Below are 25,348 nucleotides of genomic sequence, written 5' to 3'. Positions count from 1 at the left end.
TTCATCATTAAAGCTGAATATCGAGTCATCGCTACCATTACTGTAGAACTCAATTGGATCACCAATCTGTTATACAAACTTGATATTACCTCTCAATCTACTTCTATAATATATTATGATAATATCAATACCACTTACTTATGTGTTAACCCAATATTTCACTTATACATAAAATATATTATTATTGACTTTTACTTTATTAGATATCAAGTTGTCAGACGTCAACTACATGTTTTTCCACATTATCTATACTTCTGACCAACTAGCAAACTCGCTCGCAAAACCTATCACCTATAAAATATCTCAATTACATTAATATAAGATTAGTGTATATGATATAAGTTTACAAGTATATGATATAAGATTACGATATAAACACATATGGAATGACAACTTTGCATTCTAAGCAGCCTCGATTGATTTGAATACATGATTTAAACATACAAAAATATTTTCCTCGTAACCTATATAAATAGATATCACATCAATAAAATCATCACTTTGTATATATAATAAATTGATCACTTACAACCCCTCCACAAGAGCAAATCGAATTAGTCCCATGCAGCAACTCGAGCAATTCGGTGGTTGTACGTGGAGCTTCCAAAATTAATTTTTCTTCGACTTGATACCTTTTTTTTTTATTTTGCGTTCTTATTTATCATCACACACGGTTAATGGAGCCGCAAACCTATAGGTAAGCTTACCGCAGTCGATTTGGTGGATGAAAAGCTTTGAGAAAAATTAAATCCTTCCAAAACGATCTTATTTTCGGTTCCTTATTATCACGCGCGGTTACCAGATTCTACTAGATGGCACACGAGGTGCGCCAACCGTGCGTCAGTCGAACATTGAATCCTCGTGACATGAATGAATTAAAGAGCGCATGAATTATTCCCCCATATTTATTTCTACCCTCTTTTCTTCTTTCTCATTTATAGAGCGCATGAACATTGAAACCTTTCGGCAGCGGTCGGCAAATACCGCGACAGACATGAACACAGAGTGAGTGGTTGAGTCAGGAAGAACAATCTGCAACTCTGTCTGAAGACAAAAAGAACAAGCAAACCCCATTCTCGAGATCCATTAACACAATTCACATCGGAGGAACAATACGATTTAGGCACACCATGAGAGCAGTGTCATAGCCAGTAACGTAAATGCTATTTCCAAGGTAAAACTAGTTATTATGCCTGGTACAAACAATCCGATTCTTTTCTGCTAAGGTTAGAGTACAGACACAAAGGATCTCAAACTCTGCTTCCTTTCCTCCTGGCCTCGATGGCCAACTGCAACCTCTTTTAAGGGAAACAGAGGAGAAAGATAAAACCAAAAACACACAACATCCGAAGAATGCCAGGCGACGTGGATGTTAATTTGTGCATGACTGCCGACACGTCCAACCGTCACGCCAGCAAGAATACCTCAAAAGTCCAGCAATCAAAATGCACTACTATCTTGCAAGAGGCAAGCGATCACCAGTAGAATCTTTACCTACCATTCCTTATCTTCCTCAACTCGCGCGCTATTGCCTTCTGCCTTTTGCTGTCCACCGTTCTTTTCAATTTATCAGCTGCACCAGACCCGACTTGATCCTTGTGATTATTTGCTTTACATGATATTTTCTCAGTGCTCTCAGCCGAGCTCTCGGCATTCCCCTTGCTCGACTCAGATATTTTTCTGCTGGGTTCCACGAAGGGGTTTCCTTTATTGGAAGTCCTTGCATGATCGGTTCCTTTATCAGAAACTGCTCCACAAGTTCCTGGAAGATCAGATCCCTTGGCAGAAACTCTCAGGTTATGTCGAGCATTCTCAAACCATTTACTAATCTGCAAAGGAAGCATCATGGTGGTACAATCACTCAGCATTCAGAAGAGAGATCGACAATGAAAGAAGAGAAGAAAATGGAGAGAGGGGCGAGACCCTTTTAGCAGTCACCCCTAGTTCTTCCGCAAGATTTTCTTTTGTTTCACGGCTAGGATATTGATTTTCTTTGAAGATTTCCTGAAGTTTCTGCAGACATAAAAAGAGCTTAAGTCTTTCATTTCTCAGGCAAGACATATGTAATAGTGCATAAAATTATTAAAAAAATCATTTTCACCAATAATCATTAGCGGCATGACACTTGAAACTCTTGAAAATTCATGATTACAGTTTGATGAGTCTTTCAGAATACTGAGGGCCCTACTCAAAGACTTGTAGTATCTAAGCGATGTGTTATCATTTGAGTGTAAATCTAGGTTCCAAACCAAGAAAACTAACACATCAAGTTCATCGGTAGAAAAGCACAACTATAAGACTAAATTCCATTTCATACAACAAAGTAAGAGACGTCTAAACAAAGGCATCAATCATTCTTCCCAAAAGGGGTGATGCATCCAACAATCAACCTAGCTTCAAGAATTAAGCAGCTCTTTTGCATCTTTTTTAAGTTGTCAAGAAATGCTAGTTGCACATGGACAATGGAACAAGATACTCGCGACAAGAACAAGCCTTAGATTCCCACTATATTGCATTTGACATGTGGAACTTCTCCCACAATAAAGCAATATACAGAACAATTTCTTTAGTCTAGTCAAACTATACACCACCAAATCCCTTCTTATTGTTCCTAAAACGTCTCCTAGAATCATCCTCTACCTCTCCAATATCACTAACTTGAGTTGACTCATTTTGTCCTGCAAGAACTTTCGAGACTCTCCCTTCGACATTTGTCATCCACCTTGTTTGGTTTTCCCTCACTTCATCCTATAAGTAACTACACCTTATAGGTAACATAAAAAAATATATACTAATTTATAATGAACTTAAAAACAAAAAGTTGTCGGTAGAATGTGAAGCTCCTGTAAGGCAAATTTTTCGCACATTCAATTAAAGCATCCATCTATTTTAAGTAGATAGTAAAAACAGGTTGTTATATTCATACTAAGTAAAAGATTTATATGGGCTCTGTCCGTACCAAAAGCATTATATAGTGAGGCTGTATTTTTTTTGGCAGCACAAAATTCTTTTCTAGACAAAGCTGCAGATTATCTGAGAACTCCCAAAAACATGTAGCATGGTCGAGGCATTGCAAATATAAATATTTCATCCCCATGAAAGCTTTAGGACGACAGATGTTAATGGAAAACTATGTAACCAGATGTCCCTTTCAAATATAAATATTCCACCCCCACCTCACTAGACTCCCACCAATACAAGATCTGGGGAGAGTGGCAATCTTAAACCTGGTCGTAAAGGACCAACCTTATCAAAGCAACACCTCAATATTTGATTACAAATGGCTAGCAGCAACGGAAGACCACGAATAAAAATAATAATAATAATAATAATAATAATAATAATAAAATGAAAGACCATGAATGATAGGTGAAGGTGGGTAATGGTCTACGAGGATGGCAAGAGGCGAGCAAGGATGCAGTGGTGCCTGGGTGAGATATTAATTCTTATGAGAGGTGCTGCAGGCAGGATACTAAATGACTGGTCAAGCACCAAGGGCAAGGCTGGACAGCAGAAGGCATGACAAATACAATGACCATGGGTTGTGGAAGGGCTATGGAAGTAAATTGGCAATAAGGGGTAACTGAGATAATGACCTAAACAGTGGCCTTACTTTACAAAATAGTCTGCATGCAGGTTAGGTCCTGAGTAGAAATTATGTTAGGGAACTTAAGTTGCAACAGTATCTACATGCATGATCACAGGAAATCCAACACCTAAATCCAAGTAAATGTAGTTGGGGAAGGGATAACAGGAATCTTAATCATTAGCAACCAACATAGTCCAGAAGGGAACAATAGATGTGGCTATATATATTAGTGATTGTCCTTCAATATTCAGCATAGAAAATTCATAAAGTGATACCTGAGATGTCTCTTGACCAAAATATTTTCTTGCAGAGTAAGTAACAGTGATCCCATCCAAACCAAGCAATTGATCACCATCACACTGTTCAACCAGGTTCTCATGTCCTTTATCAGGAGTACTCTCACTCGTTGCTTTTGAAACTTGTGGCTGGTCTAAATTTGGCAAGTCTATTTCATTATCGTCCTCAACCTTGCCTTTGATGCCCAAACTTCTTCTATTATTGGCAGACTGAGCTTTTGCACCTGGCAATTTAGCATCTTCTCTTTTGTTATCATCTTTCTTAGCTTTCTTTGCTGCACTTTCCTCAGACCAATCTTCATCTTTGCTTGAAACAGGTGACTCTTTACCATAAGCCTCCTTCAACATTCAAGACATGAAAATCAGAAGCAGGTACAGATCATACACATAAAGAAGACTTGAACATCATATGTATATGCTCAATTTTATGAAAGCAGCTGAAAACAAGAAACAAAGAATACCATATGCATTTGTTGTGCTGAAAATAAAAGAAGAAAACAAAGATATATAGATAAATTCAGTGAGTCAACAAGAGATTGACATAGAAATATGAAGAAAATAAACAGAAAAGGAAGGTGTTCAGGTTTTTTAAGCAGTATACATTTAACCATCTTGAAACAGAATATAGGACACCACAGAAGTTCAAAACTGAGATAAGCTTTAGTAAAGACAGATCAAGAGAAGCATGAAAATGTAAGCCAGCATAGTTAGCCGCAAGAAGAATGTGCAATGCTCCACAAAGGAACACCATGAAGGCCATAGTAAAATAAGACCATGGCAAACCTTATATAAAACTTGTACTATAACTTGGCCTTCATTCTCTATTATGTTACCTGGAGTCTTGTACAATATCTGGATCATCTAAGACTAAAAGGAAGAATGCTTCGATATTTCTTTCATTCAGAGATAATTCGGTAAAATTCCATGTGTTCTGATGACAAGGAAAAAGCAAACCACTGAAAAGATGCACAAACAGCAATTGCTCCTAAGATCCATATCTTAGGAGTCTGTCGGAATCATCTGTATCTAGCTGAGCGTTTTAATAGTAGAATAGATCAAACTAATTTCCACATTAACTGGAATGTGAAACTGAAGATATGAAAGTTGGCTGAGGAACAAGGATTGGAAAAACTTAATTTATACACTTAGTTTCCCTTAGGAGGAATTTGGCAAGAACAAAAAATTCTACAAATCTAACCAACGGAAAAATCATGATGGTAAAAGTGCAGCAAGAAAGCTCACTTGAATTCTTCGTTTAGCTTTGCCGCTGTGGATGAATAATATTTTGACCTACTCGATATCTAAAGAAATTAATTGTGCAACAGCAGATTATATAAGGAAGATAAAGAAGGAAAAACAAGAACCAGCACACATGAAAACAATTACTAGGAATAAATGGTATTGAAGAATATTGCAAAAAAAAAAAAGCATTCTCAACAAATCTTGCATAAACCACTTGAATCCCATTATTTGACCATTTTTGTTACATCGAATAATAAAACCTTAAGCATATAATTAAGGAACCAAATTGCATCAGCTAGATGAGTCTTTGTTTATGTGGTACACATTCTGTAGGATCAAGCTTCTGGTACTAATATTCAAGTTGAACGTACAATTCAGGTAAGAATACTTACATCATATAACTTCTCATAATCTAAATGTTCCCGCTCCCTTTTCTTGGACACTGGAAAAGTGTTCACTTGACCAGGTTCTCCCTCCATTACAGGTGGAGGCTTGGCATTTATTGGGCTTTCATGCGTTTCATCTCTCCCCTCACAAGAACCATCAAGCAGTTTGGGTTCAGATAAAGAGAATGATGATTCTTCATTGATATTGGTACTTTTACTAAGCTCAACACAGAATTCATCAGAGTCTGATGTGAAGTCTGATTCATTCGAGTCTGATCCTTCCTTCTGAACATCTTTATCTGGGTCTGGACGTTCAGGGTCATAATCATCATCCTCGGAATCATCAGAAGGAAGGCCAAGATCATTAAAGTTGTTGTGTCTGGGAGACCCTGGGGCCTCCTCAGACAATGAAATAGAATCTGATTCTTCAGAACTTGATCCTTCTTCCTGATCTTCAATACCAACTTCTGGGGTATCAGGATTGTAATCATGATCTTCTGAATCATCTGAAGAATCATTGGAGTCATCAAATTGTTTATTCCCATTTGCGACGGCAGCTGCTTCAGGAAAAATTTTCTGAAGGAAAAAGCAGCAGACCCAAGTCAGAATATGCCCATTAGCATGAAGAACTTGGATAAGTTCATGAAGGGAAAGAACAATGTGAATAATCAATGGCCTTTACCTCCCATGTGTCCTCAATTGAGAGATCACTTCCTTGAAATTCATTAAGCAAGTCAAGGCAATCCACCTTGCAATCACATGCAGGGCACAACCATCCTTGGTCTCCAGGAGGAACTTGGTGAAAGCAAGAACAAGTTCAGTGATAATTAAAAATGCATGTAAAGAGCCAACATCAAATAAATTCTAAACTAAAGCAGCTGTGACATTTACTTTCATCAGTTGCCAGTGGCGGGTTCAAACACTTCTGGTGAAAACCTCTGTCACAATTGCCATCACACAGTATGATATCATTGTCAGCAGACAGGTCCTTTGAACCACATTTTGCACAAAATATCTGTCGTAAGATGGAGAGATAGTTCAGAAATCAGTAAGATCCAATAGTAGGATTTAGAAATATAAAAGAAGAAATAATGTGAAATGATAATCTCCCGTGAGTTGCACAGACAGCCTCACTGTCAATTTGTCCATCGTCATCAAACAGATTCTCCTCAAGCTTTCCCTCAGATAACAAGGAATCTAGATGCCGGAATGATTCACGTATCCTTAATTTGCAGCGTAGAATTTCTGATTTGGCTCTTTCAAGCTCCTTCTCAGGCCTGATCTTTTCCAAACTGCATATATAGATGCATTTATGCACATAAAAAACAATAAATGGATGCTACAGCTGATGTAAGAGTGATAGTATATAAAAAAGGCAGAATGATAGCAATCATAGCATAGATGCTTCAGACAAAGAAACTCTTCAAATTACCAAATACACGAGAGTTAATACAATTGCCAGTGAAATAAACTCTGCCAAAGACCACTAAAAAAAAGGAAATCAAAACTCAACCACTACATGATATACAGCCACAACCACGATGAAAAATGTCCAAACTATTAGGGGCTAGCTATCTGGACATCATCCCACCATTGAGCTGTGTCGACAAGGATCCTTACTCGAACTAAAGTAGTCCAATCTCTTCTTACTGTTTCTACTTTCTATAAGTTTTCCTAAACCTTCCTAGTCAAACTAATCATGACTAACCAATGCATCTATAGTTCTCAGTGGAACATTCTTAAATGGTTTACTTCATTTTATTCTTTATGGGCCATACAATTTCTTGTTGGCAAACAAAAACATTACTTCCTCTATCTTTTATAGTGAACCTGGAAATCTGCCTGAACATAGTCATCTTGGTTACCGTCATTTAGTGAACAAAAATTTATGCATTTCCTACAAGCATAAACAGATGAGAAGATACAGAAGAGAATATTTTAAAGTGAGATTATCAAAGAAACGAACCTTTGACCTTTCCATCCTTCATTTGAATATGCATCAATCAGGCTTTGTTCGTAGTTGATTCTCGTCAACAAGTATCTTACACGTTTTTTAATTAGTAAAAATTCATTATTCAGAGCACTCTCCCCTTTCCTCCTCTTTTTCCTTGTTTTTGTCATGGAGATGGCTGTGGAATTCGATGACCCTGCGGAAGTCTTATCTTTACCATTTGTCATCGATCGAAGAATCCTGACATCATCAAGTGAAGACCTTAGTGAATATCTTTTAGAATTCACTTTTTGAGATACTTCTTTCCTTTTCCTAACTGGTTTTTTTGAGTTATGTTTTGCACTTGGTGTACATCTGTCATTTTTCTTATGGTTGGCATTTGTCTTCCGTCCATCATCAGCATGTCCAAGAGCTGCAACCTTACACTCTCTAGAATGATTCACCTCGACATCAGATTTAGGATCTTTCTCCATATAAAACAATTATTGATTTCTATTAAAGTGTGACCAAACTTTCCTGCACACCAATCTCACCAGAAGCATGCTCCATATGCAAGCAACACAAAGCTTCAATTCATCGAAGTACTAGAAGGCTTTACTGCTGAATGGACCCAAAAAAAATTGCCACAAGTTGTACTGGACCCTTTTCCATCAACTAATGAAATGAAAAATTACCTGCAAGTTTTATCAAGAAATAAATTCAGATATTCATACCAAATAGAATATGACACCTTGAACATGACTGAAATCTTAATAAGCAGAACCAAAGATTTGGTATCTATATATACTTGATCAAGAGCAGAGTAAATGAGCAAATGCACCCAGCTCTCAAGATGATTATAATTAGTAGTGGACATTTTGTTATAGTCACCCCAAGAACATAGACAAGAAACAGGGAAAAAAAACATTAAGGACTAAAAGCCATACTACTTCCTGATTGCCAGAATAAGATTTTAATGTATCGTGAATTCTATAGAAAATCGGTCATGCTGCAGCCTCAGATAAAATGATGCAGGATTATTAGGGTGACCCATACATTTCCACAGAGAAGCTAGTGTACCAAGAGGGTTACAATTTTCAATGTTAGAGATTATGGGCTCAAAAGTATCCCAAAAAATATAGCCATATTTTGTTAATGAACGGAAAACTTATCTTTGTCAATCAATGATGGATCCTATACCACAATCCTTTCTTAAACATATTTAGAAGATAAGGTCAGTTCAATAAAATTTTCTCCCATGTTGCTAGATATAGATACACATCGTTGACTTGCAACTTGTTCTGTGAATATTTATATTTTCCTTGGATGTATAGCTACCTTGATCAGTGCATAGATGCACTTTTGGGTTGTACATATGCCATTCAAGCAAAAAAACAGACATCGAAGTGTTCAACTTCTTCAGCAGAAAAGATTTGAATTTCTGGGATTTTGGTACCAACAACAGAACAATAAGAGTAAATAAATACAGACATAGTTGCCTATGAAAGAACACAAGAACCATTCATAGGGAAAAGAAACCAGAATTATCAGAATCGTTCATCATAATGGTGCTGACAGAGGCATGGATTATCCAATATTAAACACAAGTTCAATTGCTTCTGGGAAAAGATTGTGTATGATACAGGATCAGTCACCTGTGCAGTTATTTTCCTTATTTGCTATCCAAGAACTATTTGATACAATAATAGGTTATCTTTTATCATGCCAATGTTCCTCAACAATTTTATCTGAAATAAAAGAAGAAAAATATTGAGTCTGTCACCAAGGCATAGAAGAAAATAATAGTAAAAATATCTCCATTTTTGTCGTACTATGTGTATTCTGATCATTTGGCCTGTGAAATGATGGAATTTCTGCACATGGTAGGCTACAATGAATAGCATAACAACAACATTTCCCCAGGTCATCAAGAGCTGGTACCAGTTCAGGGGCACATGTATGTACAATTTAAAGCAGAAGTTTTTCAATGACTTTTTTGTCGTGAAAGAAAAAGGAAAATCACGTCAATAAAAAGTTTCCAAATAGAGAAACGGGTATAGCACCCTAAACAGATGCAATACCAAGTCACATCCTGTCCACAAATATCAAGGTAAACTCATAGTAAACAAAAAATGACATTGTAGTTATTAAGACAAGAATAGAGAATCAAAAGTAAATTGACAAAAAGTTGGTTATGTGATGACCAGCCTTGGACAAGATTTAATGTATTACAATAAGTCCAGGCTAGGACCTTGTGTTTGTCTCCAGTAGTGGGAGAAATAACAGGAGCACAGACTCTTAAAAAATTAACTGTTGCATGGGTTGTAGAATTCATGGCTTACTAGGGTGGTGGTGCATCCGAGCCTCATTTAAAGGGTCACAGGTTTAATAATCCTTACATGGGAGATTTATGTGGTCATCATGAAGAAAAAAAACCTAAGAAATAGCATGTTAAACAAAAAATTAAATATAGTATTGCTGAGAAATATTAAATATAATATTGCTGAGAATTCCAGAGAAATTATTTACAGGCTACTACTACCATTTTCAAAAACATAATAGGCTAATATGAAAACTAGGTACATTGTAATTTAGTAAAAAAAAGAGCCCTAGGACCGTAACTTTAGGTCCCTTTCAATAAAAGCAACAATTCCTTGAGATTTTGCTCTTTGCAACCTCAACTCAGACAGAAAGAAATTTCAGAAAGCCTAATTTTTAGTTTTGGCACTCATATTGTGCCTATGCACTCGCTATTTCGTCCTGCCATCTTTGTCCTGCATCACAATTTCGCACAAGTTGCTCAGCATACCTTACCAACCTCTAGTCATAGGATCTCTTGACCCTTGGAAGAGCACATATGTCACGTTAAAGACTAAGAAACATGTGCGCTTCAAAGCTAAGATGGCATTTTAAATATATAATTAAAGATAAGACTAAAGAATGAATTCACCCGAAAGTTGGGTAACGATTAACTAGGGCATGATTTGGAAATATAATTTTGCATTCAAAACCACCACTTGTATGATATTGTAAATCTAAGTAAGGACATATACATCATATCTTTGCAACATTTCTCTTCCCACATGAGCAAAGGGCCAGTATGCTTCCTTATGTACAAAGGAAGTGCTTGATTGCCGTTACAAAAAGAACACAAGATTTTAGATACTAAGATGTTATAATTATAATAAATAAGAATAAGTAAACCAAGATCCGGAGAACACTCCAAGTGCCACTAAAGCTATAAATCCGTGGCTCCCTCTTACCTGCTGAAGCACTGCTTCCATTCTTATACTTAAGGAATAAAAGAGTATATCTAGCACACGAGGCTCCCGTCAATGAAGATCTGAGAAAGATCAATGTACGCATCCTTAACTTTTAAATATTAAATATATAAAGAGACTGTTTCCGTGAATCAAAGAAAAACAACCTTACCCTCAAGGAATGTGGGTACAAAATTTCCATAGGTCTACCTGTCACACGAGGTATGCCCAAGAAATTATTCCATCAGCAAAAGGCTTTCTCCATTTGTAATGCGATTGTAAGTTCCAAAAGTACTCGTAACCGACTCACAAGACTAAATGCATATTATTTTTGTTCCACAAAATCTTCTGCTACACGGCCCGATATCCTCCCACGACATTCTTCCTGAAGAAAATCCTACTTTTAGGGTTCCGCAAACCAAACAATCAAGCAGCTCGAGAGACCCCCACGAACCCATTCCGTCCCGCATCTAACCCAACCGATCAAGACGACCACATCCCAAATGCAACAGCTCCTCCTTTCACTCGCTCGCTCGCCAACTCTCATCCCTCATCCAAGACTAAACATGCTGGATCTCAAAGCACAACGGAACCATCGCATCCCGCTCCTAAACCCTTGGTTCTCCGCACTCTCCCTTTACTAGGGCACAATATGAGACAAAGACCACAGCGAAAGCCGTCTTCTTTCTCTCGCATCCAGAACAAATCGGAAGGAAGTGAAACGCCCAAAAAGACAACAAAATAAGAAGATAGGTTTCAAGAAAAGCAAGAGCAGACACAGAAGAAGAAGAAGAAGAAGAGGAGAAGCGGCAAAGATTTGATCCTCGTTCTTACTTGGCTTGGTCGTGACGCCGCTTGCTGCGCTCGGCAGGTGTTTGTTCCTTTGCCGCCGTAGGATAGATCGAATCGACCGATAAGAGAGGAAGAAAAAGAGCCGCCGGGGCGGGGGTGGGGGGATGGTGGTGTGGGATTAAGGGACGGGGGGGGGTGGGGGGGCTGCGTGGCGCGACTTATATGCTAGTATTGGGACGATCGAGCTCGAAGGGCAAGAGCAAACACGACGGCGGTGGGCGGTGAAGCCAACAGAGGAAGCTTTAGAATCGGGCCCCCACCTAAATAGTGTATTCATGGGCCCCATTGGCCCAACATGTAAATGGCCTAAATGGGCCCATTCCATATCTTCAATTGCCAAAATTAATTTTATTATTAATAAAAATTAATTACCAAAATTAATTTTATTATTAATAAAATTTTATTTCCATGTTAAGAATATAAGTAATTTAATATAAATTACACTCTAGTTGGATAATTCATATAGATATTTATCATGAAGAATCAGGTCATCATAAGTAATTTCGATCGAACCATATTTACTTAAGTAAAAATTAGATAATCTTATCATTATTGGTAGATAATTTGGATTGCATTTATTGTAGTGGAAATTTTTTATTGTTTTACAGAAAAACAAAAAAGATTTTGAAAGTGATAATGACAAACTCTGTGCGCATATCGATATCATTTATTATTTTATCTTTATATATATATATATATATATATATATATATATATGTGATTACATGTCGATCATAGATTGTCTTTTGAATTATCCTTTTTCTTTTTGTGTGTATTTACACTTTTATTCCAGTATCATAGAATCCTTATCGCTTATTATTTTATCTCATGAGGTAAGTTCGTCCTGACCAACTTTACGAGGATAAGACATGCTTCTCTTACTAGTTTCATGGCCTGCAACTAAATGGAGATGAATTACTGATGGCAGATGGAAGGAGCACACAGAAAGAGATGTGAAACAGTCACAGGTTCTTCCTCCTGTTTTAGCATCTGTCTTATGAAGCTAGACTTGGAGGAACACAAGCAGAAAACCTAAGATCATCTACAGAGTCCTAATCTGAATCAAGCCTGCATATCTTTTGTGTGTGTGTTTGTCGAAGTTATGTCCCCAAATCAGAGACCAAGATGTTGAATTATCGTCATGCCTTGACCAAGTCCATCCTGGTTGATCTCGAAACAAAGTGGCTGTAGTGAAAGGGCATGCAAGCAACAGTGCAGATGCAAGTGGGTGAGTAGGAAGCAGTTCGGTCATCAGAACCTTCTTGCACCTTTACACCTTGCTGATCCAAAAGCTTCACACTGTGATATCATCAGGTCTGAAGATTAACCTCTGGTTAGGTAGACTAATAATCCTCAAGTTCGAAAGCTTCTTGCCCTCCTTTCTCTAAGATAAGACCACAAATGGTTTCTGTTCAAACCAGGAATGGTTTCAGCATCAGACATGGAGAGCAGTTGAAGTTTTACATGGAAAGCAGCATGCATAAAAACCCTAGGAAGATGGGGGGGGGGGGGGGGGGGGGGGGAGTAAAAAAGAGAAGAGAGAGAAAAGAGAGTCAGCTTTCCCTCTCTCTAGAGTTCAACATTTTAATGTTAGCATGTGCCATGAAACCTTTGATGAACATCATATGTCCACAGGCAATCTACATCCTCACAGAGAGTACATTGCACCACACCAATAAAATCATACTCTAATATTACAAGGGAAGAATTCTTTTCAGTGGATGGCAGCTAATGTGAGGTGATTAAGTAGGCAGAGAAAGAGAAGGGGTTAAATATTTGCAGACACAGTATGTACATTGAATGAATGCATGAGAGTAGTGTCTTCTAAAGTGAGGATAAGTGTGCATGGTTGGAGAGGTAGCAGATGAACCCAAGGAATATGTTTGTTTTAGCAAACCTAAAGCCCTTGTTTCAGTAGCCTAGCATGATGCTGCAGCCCAACCAAATCACCTCCATTGATTCCTCTGACCATGCAATGACTAAGCTGGACTGTGGATTTCTGGAAGAAACCCCCCCATGTTTGGAAGTCTAATAGCCTGCAGTCTATGACTGACACAGACAACAACATACATACACTCAAGATAAACCATAGCTATATCGATCATTTATCTTCTCCTGCACCTACCCATATATATATATATATATATATATATATATATATATATATATATATATATATATATATATATATATATATATATATATATATATATATAATCCATGAGTTTTGAGCAGAGGAAGACGGCAGAAATCTTGGTGATGGCATTCCAATAATGGGAAATGTTATGTCTCGTATATCCGAGTGTTGTACCGACACACGAGTTCTTCCCCGGCGGCCATGGATGAGCTCTGCGCGCGCGGACAGGGGAGGCCGGGCACCCTGGAGTCGACACGCGGCGTGATGAGGCAAACCCCCACGTCGTCTTCTCCCTGCATCTGCTTGACATGGAGGACAACGTCCGAGGGAGGGAGGGACGTCAGCCGGAACGGCAGATTCCTGTGGCGCCGGCAGGGCGTCGATATCGCGGGCCACGACGGGCGCCGTGCGTGACGCGGGCCGCGACAGGGATCCGACGTGGCCGGCGCGTACGTGTCGGGTAGACCGGACCCGCCTGTCCGCTCCGATCCCTCCCCCTGACGCCATCTGGGCCACCCTCTGCCCCCTCCTCCGCCCTACACGGCCCCGACCTCACCTACGTCTCCTTGAGCCCCTACGTGCATGGCTCTATCCCCGTTCCCATCTATAAATACCCCTCGCCCTCCACTTTCCACACCCACACCGCCTTCACACTCGCCTCTTCGTCCTCGGATCCGGAGCTTGATCACGGTCGATGGGGATGATGCCGGTAACCTCGTCCAAGCTGGGCCCGGCGGCCTGCCAGAAGGACGCGGAGAAGCTGGAGTTCATAGATGAGATGACCACGAACGCGGACGAGGTGCAGGAGAAGGTGTTGGCGGAGATCCTGAGCCAGAACGCGGAGACCGAGTACGTGCAGAGGTACAATCTCGGCGGCGCGACAGACCGGGAGACGTTCAAGTCGAAGGTGCCGATGGTCACCTACGAGGACCTGCAGCCGGAGATCCATAGGATCGCCAACGGCGACCGCTCCGCCATACTCTCCGCCCACCCCATATCGGAGTTCCTGACCAGGTGGTCTTCGGTCGATCTCTTAGTGTATTATTTGTCGGCGAGTCGTTTGAGGCTAACGTAGGGCTGATATGAGAGAAAGCGATTCATTTCTGAGATGTGGTTTGCAGTTCGGGAACGTCGGCCGGCGAGCGGAAGCTGATGCCCACCATCCAAGAAGAGCTGGACCGGCGGCAGCTCCTCTACAGTCTTCTCATGCCTGTTATGAACTTGTGAGCTGCTCTCTCTCTCTCCACTGCATGATCTACATGTTCTTTATAGTATCATAATAGAGACAAAGAAACGTTTTATCTTTTAGGAGAATCTGATCCATCATAATGGATTAAACCTAAAGTGTTCCTATTTAAAATGTAAAAAGATCTATCATTATTGAGTAGTGAATTAATACTAACCTGAAGTTGGATTTTTTTTTACATAATTAGATACTAATTTATAACTCTTTAAATCTTAGTGGGATCATTTGCATGATAACATAGAGAACGTATCGTAAATTAGTGAGAGAAGCATAGTCTGTACAGTCATTAACATAGAAAACATAACGTAATAATAAAGGTAAATTCTGATAGCTAATGATAATGGCATGTGTTTGCTTTGGGTTTAGTGTTAACGACGACGATGATCACCATCACCATCTTCTTCTTCTTCTTCTGAAATGATAAGGTACGTGCCCGGGCTGGACAAGGGCAAGGGGCTCTACTTCCTGTTCGTTAAGTCGGAGAGCAAGACGCCCGGCGGCCTGCCCGCCCGCCCCGTGCTCACCAGTTACTACAAGAGCCACCACTTCCGCGCCCGCCCCTTCGACCCCTACAACGTCTACACCAGCCCCACCGCCGCCATCCTCTGCGCCGACGCCTTCCAGAGCATGTACTCCCAGATGCTCTGCGGCCTCCTCGACCGCCTGGCCGTCCTCCGCGTCGGCGCCGTCTTCGCCTCCGGCCTCCTCCGTGCCATCCGTTTCTTGCAGCTCCACTGGCAGGAGCTCGCCCACGACATCGCCGCCGGCGCCCTTAGCTCGAAGGTCACCGACCCCGCGGTCCGTGACGCCGTGGCTGAGGTCCTCAAGCCCGATCCCGGCCTCGCGGAGTTCATCGTGTCGGAGTGCGCCGCCGGGGACTGGGCGGGTATCATCACCAGGATCTGGCCCAACACCATGTACCTCGACGTGATCGTGACGGGCGCCATGGCGCAGTACATTCCCACCCTCGAGTACTACAGCGGCGGCCTGCCGATGACGTGTACCATGTACGCCTCCTCCGAGTGCTACTTCGGCCTCAACCTCCGCCCCATGTGCAAGCCCAGCGAGGTCTCCTACACCATCATGCCCAACATGGCCTACTTCGAGTTCCTCCCCCTCGACGCGGCGGCGGCCGGATCGCCACCGCAGCTCGTGGACCTGGCCGACGTGGAGGTGGGGAAGGAGTACGAGCTGGTGATCACCACCTACGCGGGGCTGTACCGCTACCGCGTGGGCGACATCCTCCACGTCACCGGCTTCCACAACGCGGCCCCGCAGTTCCGGTTCGTGCGGCGGAAGAACGTGCTGCTGAGCATCGAGTCGGACAAGACGGACGAGGCGGAGCTGCAGAAGGCGGTGGAGCGGGCGTCGGAGCTGCTGAAGCCGTGGGGGGCGAGCGTGGCGGAGTACACGAGCCAGGCGGACACGACGGCCATCCCGGGGCACTACGTCATCTACTGGGAGCTTCTTGTGAGGGAAGGGGAGGGGGGGAGGTGGCCGGAGAAGGATGCGCTGGAGGCGTGCTGCCTGGAGATGGAGGAGGCCATGAACACAGTGTATCGGCAGAGCCGGGTGGCGGACGGCTCCATCGGGCCGCTGGAGATACGAGTGGTGCGGAACGGCACCTTCGAGGAGCTCATGGACTACGCCATCGCGAGGGGTGCGTCCATCAACCAATACAAGGTGCCCCGCTGCGTCACCTTTCCACCCATCATCGAGATCCTCGACTCCAGGGTGGTGGAGCCACACTTCAGCCCTGCCTGCCCCAAGTGGACCCCCCACCCCGACTAGCTGCCTACCACTCACTGCTTCGATATATATATAAATATATAAGGTTGGAACCACCGCCACCGCCACCGCCACCGCCACCACCGCCGACCCGTGGCTTTAGGTTCGAGTATATGATAAAAGGCATGTGTGCGTCGTATGTTCTCGTCGTTTGCTTTCTTTGGATATGCAATGTGGTGGAGTCATGATGCCATGTAGACAGACAGACAGACAGACATATAAGTCTTCGCGACTTTTTATTTCTGCACACCTTCCCCACATCCGACACCACCTACTCTGTGTCAGACACGATGTACAACGTTGATAAGAACCGCTATGCATCAACATGTCAGAGAAATAGGTTCTCATGGACCAGACAACCTTCGTGCCATGCCCGTTGAGACCCTGAGGAACCTACAGTTAGGCATCTGCCTGCGTTTAAGGACAGCAGCGCCAACAGTACAAGCCTCAGTCAGGGGTTTAATTACTCGTCCAAGCTGTTGGGACTGAGAGACGACGGACGGCACGGTAAAACCTTGGGAGGTTAGATCGATCGGAGTCGATCGACTCGACTCTTCGGAGATGCACTGTGATCGACGCAAGTCTTGCAATGATCATCACAGCAAGAATGCAGTCGTCGATCACCAACTTTGCAGGTACGGAGAGAACTCACCCAAGGAAGCACGCCGACACGCATGAGACAGCCTCGAGCTTTTCTGGAGAACCTTCACAGGACAGCAATCGAACGCTTATCGGGCACTCCGGTCGTCAGGTAGGGGATTTGAACTCCGGAGGAATCTGACAGAGGCCTGCAAAGATACAGAGCATCCGAGTGAGAAACACAAAGAAAATGACTTGGTGTTTGGGGTGCACTCGTAAAACATGTCGCATGATGTTAATTCCTACTGTTCCCAGTTTACTCTGATGACGAAGAACATATGACAAGGACTTCAAGCAATAAAGACAGGATTCAAAGTGTACCTATCATCACCTCTTTGTCCCTCCTGGAAATTAAATGAAAGACACACAGTAATTTGGTCATTAACTGAGCAACAATTTACAACCACATCGACTAACTACTAAGCTGAGTTTGTAGCAGTAACTTCTGTGGGACAGTTGTTCTTAGAGTTGCCATATGACCATACTCTTCCAAAGTGCCGACACATTTTGCAGAGGTTGGAGTAGCTTGATTGGGTTGTTATCGATGTATGTCGGTCGTCCAATTCTCACCCTTACAGAATCAGGGCTCCGCTTGGCTCATCGAACAGCCTTCTCCGGTCGACCAAGTAAACGATCAGTCTGAAGCCCTCAAACGATGATGTCTCCATCTTGTGAAATCGTTTGTTGTGCCTTGGCAGAATCCTCGAAAAGTTGCACGAGATCTAGGCGGTACTCGAGGCCTCTAAGATAGTGGCCCAACAGCATGCACCTTACACCAACACGAAAGTAAGATTCAAATTCACTACTTAAAAAGCATGAATTGAGATCACAATCAAGTCTAAATATGCAATTTGTACCAGAAAAGAAGGCGTGCAAGATAATCCCGTGGGACAGATATGAGAGGCTGAAACTGAATCGAGGTGTTCTCGATCAGTCCTGCACAGTCATCCATCCCGACATTTAAGGTTCCACCTGTCACATTATTCGAGTGAGGAGGGGGCTTTGAGTGCATCTTTGGAGACAAAGTTGCAAGGAGGCCATGTACAACAGAATGAATAGTTTCTTCCACCCCCGGGAAGGTTGGCTCTGAAAGTTCAGCAACCTACAGAAAAACCAGTTGAAATATACCACATTAACCAAATAACTTGTGACCTACTAAATTTGTTTGTCCGTGACAAGTAAATTGCAGTAAAAAAACAATAGAACAAGAGCACCGAAAGAAAATATCACAAAACTTTTGAACTGTTTGCATCATTTATTTGTGCAAGATGATTTGTAGGTGCAACTATTGGAAACACAATTTGGCTTAGCAGTAGACTACAATCTGCACTGTTAAATCAGACAGCAGATAGGACTACATTAAATGCCAGCCATATACAGGAAATAACATTATTGTTCCTTGGTGGCGAGAGAACTGAAGGAAGTTTACTAGCAAAATATCATTTGATCAAGCTGCAAAATATTATAGGTAATACAACCTACCTTCTCTGGTTGCAATGATCTTAGATAATCCAACAGATCATTTTTTTCTTCTCCTACAAACTGTTGCATCTGCAAAGCAGAACTTTTCCTTTTGATGTCGTTCAGTTCCTGCCCATTTAAATGATATATGAGATATATAGTAAAAGTAAAACAAAGTGGAATTCCTTACAGATCATCAATAAAGGAAGAAAAACATACATTTGGGATATCAAACCATGAATCTGTCAATGACAATATAGGTACAGAATGACGTGAATAGTAAAACCAACTAAAGGAAAAAAAAATCAAGAAAAAAAGTCACATTATATTTGAGGTACTTGGTCCTCAGAGAAATTATCACTATCACCAACAACGACCTTCCAAATTGTTGTTAATTTTAATCATTAATAAAAAGAGGAATTTGAAGCTATAATAGAAATTTCAGGCTCTAGAGTGCAATCTATGAAACAAGAATCTTAGCTTATATGAATGATAGTTGACAGGTGAGAAATGGAAAAATATGCTCATAAATACTCTAGAAAGTCTAAAAACCAAGTACATCTTCAACATGCTGAACACAAGGTGACAAACGCTCAACTTTGAAGCTAAACACGATACATATGGTCAATCACTTTGTTACATGTATTATACCCCTCAGAGAGATCTAGGGTGTGGGTGCTCAGCAATAACAACATTAATTGGATACAAGAATCTGTTAAGAGTAAGAAGGTGCACGTATGAACATAAAATCAGCAATACAGTTAATTGCAGTTGTTCAGCCGTGAAGCTGAATGACACTTTCTCTATTGATAGATGAAAGGAACTCAATAACTTGCATAAAAGAAGCTTTCTCACTGTTAAATCTCTGGATTTCAACAGTGGTTCAAACATAATACAGCAAAAAGGCAGTCTTGTTTGCAAACAACAGATAATACCTTTTCCACAGAATTCAAACGAGATTGCAGGTTCTGAATATATTCTTTTGCTTCAGGTGTCATCTCTCCACCACATCCAACATCCTCATGCAATGGATTATCCTTATGCATATCATTGTTACCTACAATATCTTCCCCAAAAGAATTTGACATTGTGGAAAAATTATCGATCAAAATCTCATGAGTATCATTTTCTAAAGATGTTTCTCCTTTTTCAGTATGTTCTTCAGAAATATCTAAGTTCTTTTCAAGGCATAGTCTATATTCAGCATTGTGCAATGTGTACCTGCAAAACAGAAAATAGCACAGAGCTATAACACTTCCAATTATGTAGTGACAGAAATGTTAAGATGGAAATCTATGAAATGTACAGCAGTCATCATGAGACAGACAAAGAAACCAAGTCAAATAGTTGACAGATAACCAGAATTATGATAGTCTGTATCCTTGACAAAGGAGTTTAAAAAATGAATGACTGCTGGTCAAATTTCTATTGGCAAATAGGTCCTTGTAAACCATAATCAGCGAAAAAAATACAATACCATAACTTGGGTTACACAAGCAATCAAAAGAATCTGGACTTAGACTTTAACAAGAAGAAGGTGAAGTTCGTTTCCCTACCAGCAATAACCTTAAGGGGTTTACTAATTGCAATTGCAAGCATCAATAGACAAGTTACATGTCCAATAAAATTTTGAGATTTAAGTAAGCATCAGCATTGGTTCTCATCCAAGGATATTGCTCAAACACAAAGTGAATCAATGTTACATAGATCAGAACATACATCAGGTTGATTTATGTATAAGAGTGCGACTTGCCCTGCCAACAAATGCAAGAAAAAATGGACATTTGGATACCACAAGATTAAAGAAAAAAAATTGCAAAACTTGAACATTGTTACATAAACCGAGCTTATGACCTTGAAGCATACTCCGACAATGGTTAGTTGTTATTGGCTGTTTTTGTAGCATAGTTATGACTATCTACATGAAGAAATGGATGTTTTACTTAAGAGATTAAAGGGGCCCCTATATATCGGTAACAACTTTCATTTGTTTTCACTACAGACAGCAACAACAAAAAAAGCTTCAATTTTATAAAACAAAGGTAAGCCTCTCTTTATATTACTACAAGATGGCTATGGTAAATCCAATAGACAAAGAAATTGATAGGGTCTAGAAAGGTCATTATACACAGCTGAGGCTTTTTCTCTAATTCAGGCCTTAGTCACCCAGGTACAGGAGATACCTTGTACAGAAATGGGCTATAATTTCTTGTGGCTGCTGGGATTCAAGCCCAGGTCTCTACAGCCACAAACTACATCCACTTACTTCCACAGCATGTCAGTTAAGATACACATGCTTTTTTTGAAGATTGAACAAGACACACACAACTTTCAAAAGTTTCTAGTGTTTCTGAATTAAATTAGCAGCTGCACACAAAGGACCTCTCATTAAACCAGAAAAAGAGTTCTCGTCGGACTCCAAATGGTCACCAAAGAGGCCTGCAAATTTTTATCATATAAACAAGGTCAATTAAAAATAGATAATGGAAAAACATGCACCATTCAGTACTCTCCTTCACTTCCCAAAAATAGCATCATGTTGTTGGTCCAAACTACTGCCTCCAGTCCCCTTCTTCTATGATAAAACACACTAACCGGGTAGTAAACACACAGACCGATCGAATGGCTAAGTCTGCATATGCATAGATCAGGTCTAGTTGAGTTTAGAGTTGTTCTACAAGTCCGAACATAGAAAAACAAGTGGCCACTGGGATTCCTTTTAACCTTGTGAAACTGATCCTTAAAAAGAGGAAACAACGTAGGCCAACTTGCAAGGACCAATAGAACAACTCACAAGCTTCCTTTTCTTTCTTATAAGGGCAATAACTAGATTAGAATCCATTTAGCAAGCAGCATGCACTAAAATTCAGAAAAAAACTCTATGGTTACCTACATTTTTTTTTTCCCTTTTTGTGGTCCAAAGGTTCCTAGGTTAGGGAAGTGTTACAGTCTGGTCCAGCTCAACTACATTAAGGGTGATCGAGCAGCAATACAGATCAATGTATGATCGATTCAAATCTAAATGAAATAGTCTCCTAATGACCAGCAGGCCCATGGTTACCCTCTTTTCCTTTTTACACTTATTCCCGTTCTGTGTCCAGCTGTTCTCCTAAACCACTGCTTTACTCCATTCTTAACAATTTATCAAGCCTTTTGTGTGATGAATCTTGATACTACAATGCACCAACAAAATCTAAAATCAGATGAGACTGTCTACATTCCTTCATGAGGCATCGATATGCCAAACTCTCTTCTATCTTTAACATTATAACAATTGGTTCAGAGTCTTTGCAACTGAGATTATTGATCATTTCTAGATAAATAAGAAAGACCCTTTCTATATAGATCTAAGAGTTGAAAATTTCAATAGAAAACAAAAAAATAACAAAAAATGGAGGCCAAATAAGAATTTCTCCTGTGAAACACCAAGTTAAGCCAGGACAACACCAAGTTAAGCCACAGCAATACCAAGCTAAGCCACTTACAATAACCAAAAGCAACGATTAAAAAAATGTTGGATTAGACTATACCGACCGGTATTTACACCTGCATCGGCACCATACCGAGATTTTAAACCATGAGATCCTTCCAAAATTTGCAACCCAATTCTGTGATGCTTGGTTTGCCTCTCTCAAAATATGCCGAATAGTATAGTTAACAAGATTTGAAAATTTTATTCAGCTGTCTGTGACCTGACTACTACAACAATAGATCAGTCAGCTTTTGTCCTTCATACCACCTTGTTTTCTAAATGACTGGATCATTCTTCACTTTTGCTAGAGATCCTCTAGTAGAGGAATATGCAGATTTTCAGTGGGACAATGACAAGAATTTCATAAACATATCTAAAAATTGTTTAAATAAAATGCAAAACACATCTTTATTGCATAAGCATACCCTGTTTTCATAGAAGAAACGAATAATTTGAAGAGTGATTCCCAGAGGGCTTCCACTTGGACATGAAACTGGTTGGATGGAAGAAGACCCAGCATGCCTGAAATTGTTCTTTTCATCGCATCCACTGTGTTAGCAGGTACATCCTTTTGGATGAGGCTCATATCCAAGGGCTCTATCTCTTGTATCAAGTTTAAGAGCATGCACTTCTGAAAGATAATGTCAATGTAGCTTTTGAGGAGATTAAATGAACATTTTTGAAAAGAATCAAAATCTGTTGGTGTTGCAAGTTAAGAGGACGAGTTCTCAACAATTAAAGAAAAAAAAATGACTGAGTATATTTTTTGTAGAGTTATGCAAGATTCTATTATCATGTCAATGCATTGCATTCATTCGATCTTATTCAATTTCACAAGATGATGATCTTCTTAGACTTCTGGACCCTTTACTTTCTGTAGCAATTATTTCAGCTTAACCTCATCTCATTTTATTGGGTTGATTTCTATCTCCATCTAAATACCAGACAATAGTATAGTGCACTAAAAACGTACAGTTCGACATCAATAATGAAGGCAAATGTTTGAAAGAAGTAACACTTAGGTTAGTTAATGGCATAGTTTGATGGTTTTAGGTCATTGTATCATTATGACCCCCAAGTCATATCTGAATAGACACCTTACCAACAGTATGTCTGAACATTCTTTTCATCCAAAAATATGAAGATTACAGTCTGGTGAAAACACTCAAATTTTCATCCAAAATTTACAGACGATGCTATGCTTCTTTCAATAATATACAAGGACAACTAAGTCCAGTATGTATGTTTGTACACAGCTGAAAGTTGAAAATGTTTTCTAGAATATATTTAACAAAATTACAAGGGATGGATTAAAAAAAGAGTAGGAATCTGTGAAGTGGAATTTCACATTAAAAGGGCATTTAGAATGTGTCTATAACTTTACAGAAAATAAGAAATAAAAATTGAGGAGAATATTATGCTGCAAATAACATTTTTATGTGAATATCACAAAGTTAAGCAAGGTATGAAGAATTCACCATTAGCTGTAAGATGTAACAACTTTACAAGGAAATCTCTCAATAAAGGACAGGGTTTACCAGAAGAACATCAGAACACACAGGTCTGAAAATTAGTTGAATATACTCTGCATGGATCATGATAGAACAAGCATACACCAGGTTAAGCACCAAGATAAAAGATGGAAACCCATTGTACTAAATTTCTAAGGCCACCCAGTGAACAGATAATTATTTGGCATGATAAAGAGATTGCTGATAATTACTCAATTTTTAACATGTAATATCAGGTAGAACCCAAAAGGAGTATGATCTTGCATATTGAAGAAGTCAACAGGGAATCCTATGATTGAAATGATTATGGAAGTGTCGCACTTCTTAGGAATGTGAAGGATGACAAAAAATACCAGAGCAACACAAAAATCTTAAACTTTGGAATATCAAATCTTGATATGAAAATGATGCTATTATAAGATTTGCGTAATTTTTCCATGCGTTATTTTTTTAAATCCAATAGCTTATCACACATCAGCAAAAAAGTATCCTGGAAAAGGGAAAGATGTTAATCACTTGAATTGTTTTAGGTTGGTAAACACAATAAGCCTCCAAAAGACAAAGGAGTCCATAGTTTGGGGCAAAGTTTCCGTGTTCTTACCTTCGGCTTGATAAAATTTCTAACAGAGCCTTATACCGCTCTCTGTCTCAGCACAAATGATTTCACAGAGCTAAAAGTTATAAGCAATTAGATCTATTTCCCATGATGTAGAACAAATTGGCAGATTACATCAATGAAGGAACAACCTTAAAAAAAATTTGTTCTTTTCTAAACATGGGGAGAATCAGACGAGATATTTGGTTACCGATGGAAGCCAGTTTTCCCATCAGTCAACACTCAAACCCAATTCATACGTTGTTGCCACCTATCTGGCTATCCACTGCTAATTCCGATCAGACAATCCGAGATTGAAGAGACGCCCAAACCTATCTCTCGCAGGGACCCAATTCCGGGCCATCGAATCCACAAGAATCGTGCAGAAATCACGGACAATCGTTGTGCAAAGGAACCCAAAAGTTCCGATTTCAAGGAAGAAAGCAATTAAAAGGGAGGAAGAAAGAAGGTAAAGAACCAACCTTGGATGACTGCTTCTTGAACCCGACCTTGGAGTCGAATTCATCGAAAGGAGCAGCGGAGCATGCGACGATGGCGAGCAGCCCGGGTCTCGAGGGCCCAAAGGTAGCGATCTGAAGGGGAACGTGGAGCCGCCGCCGCTGGATGGATATCGGCGGCGGCGGCGGTGGGCGTGGCCGCGAGAAGAAGGAAGCCCGAGGTAGCAACGCGGCAACGGTCGGCATGCGCTTTCCCGGCCCGCTCTCCTTTCTCTCCCGCTCCCGCTCCCGCTCCCTCTCTCGCGGCGGCTATCTCCCTCGACCGTCTGTCGTCCACGCGTGCGTCAGCGGGTAAGTGGGCGAGTCCAACTCGGACAGCTGTATCGACCACGCGGCGACGCCACGAGAATCCTGTGATCACGTGGTTGGTGAGTCATGACTCGTTCACCATTCTCATCCTCCGTCCCGGCCGAGCGACGTACGCAT

At 40.6% G+C, this 25,348-nt stretch overlaps 3 protein-coding genes across 4 annotated transcripts; 1 reads left to right on the top strand and 2 right to left on the bottom strand.

Annotated features, from left to right (window-relative positions):
- Window positions 1-1,145: 1,145 nt before the first annotated feature.
- LOC135583380 (homeobox protein HOX1A-like) lies at window positions 1,146-11,689 on the bottom strand. 2 transcript variants are annotated; one of them, XM_065150824.1, is made up of 10 exons: window positions 11,538-11,689; window positions 7,998-8,138; window positions 7,480-7,704; window positions 6,640-6,805; window positions 6,405-6,528; window positions 6,196-6,308; window positions 5,520-6,089; window positions 3,865-4,224; window positions 1,924-2,013; window positions 1,146-1,829 (listed from the first exon to the last, which is right to left on the bottom strand). In XM_065150824.1, the coding sequence occupies exons 3-10, from the start codon at window positions 7,689-7,691 to the stop codon at window positions 1,491-1,493; spliced, it is 1,974 nt and encodes a 657-aa protein (XP_065006896.1). In that variant the 5' UTR covers window positions 7,692-7,704; window positions 7,998-8,138; window positions 11,538-11,689; the 3' UTR covers window positions 1,146-1,490. The 2 variants fall into 2 exon arrangements, with proteins under 2 accessions (XP_065006896.1, XP_065006895.1); XM_065150823.1 differs by having other exon boundaries at window positions 7,480-8,138.
- A 2,658-nt stretch (window positions 11,690-14,347) lies between these two features.
- Window positions 14,348-16,883, top strand: LOC135637935 (probable indole-3-acetic acid-amido synthetase GH3.1). The gene is made up of 3 exons (XM_065150825.1): window positions 14,348-14,706; window positions 14,814-14,915; window positions 15,364-16,883. Exons 1-3 carry the CDS (start codon window positions 14,387-14,389, stop codon window positions 16,727-16,729), a joined length of 1,788 nt encoding a protein of 595 aa, XP_065006897.1. The 5' UTR covers window positions 14,348-14,386; the 3' UTR covers window positions 16,730-16,883.
- Window positions 16,884-17,674: 791 nt separating this feature from the next.
- LOC135637936 (uncharacterized) lies at window positions 17,675-25,271 on the bottom strand. Its single transcript, XM_065150826.1, has 6 exons — window positions 24,887-25,271; window positions 22,724-22,929; window positions 19,762-20,047; window positions 18,848-18,955; window positions 18,223-18,467; window positions 17,675-18,134 (listed from the first exon to the last, which is right to left on the bottom strand). The coding sequence occupies exons 1-6, from the start codon at window positions 25,106-25,108 to the stop codon at window positions 18,014-18,016; spliced, it is 1,188 nt and encodes a 395-aa protein (XP_065006898.1). The 5' UTR covers window positions 25,109-25,271; the 3' UTR covers window positions 17,675-18,013.
- Window positions 25,272-25,348: the final 77 nt, after the last annotated feature.

The sequence above is a fragment of the Musa acuminata genome, chromosome BXJ3-5, assembly GCF_036884655.1.
Source record: "Musa acuminata AAA Group cultivar baxijiao chromosome BXJ3-5, Cavendish_Baxijiao_AAA, whole genome shotgun sequence".
Classification (NCBI taxonomy): Eukaryota; Viridiplantae; Streptophyta; class Magnoliopsida; order Zingiberales; family Musaceae; genus Musa; species Musa acuminata.
This window is presented reverse-complemented; position numbering and strand designations above follow the sequence as displayed.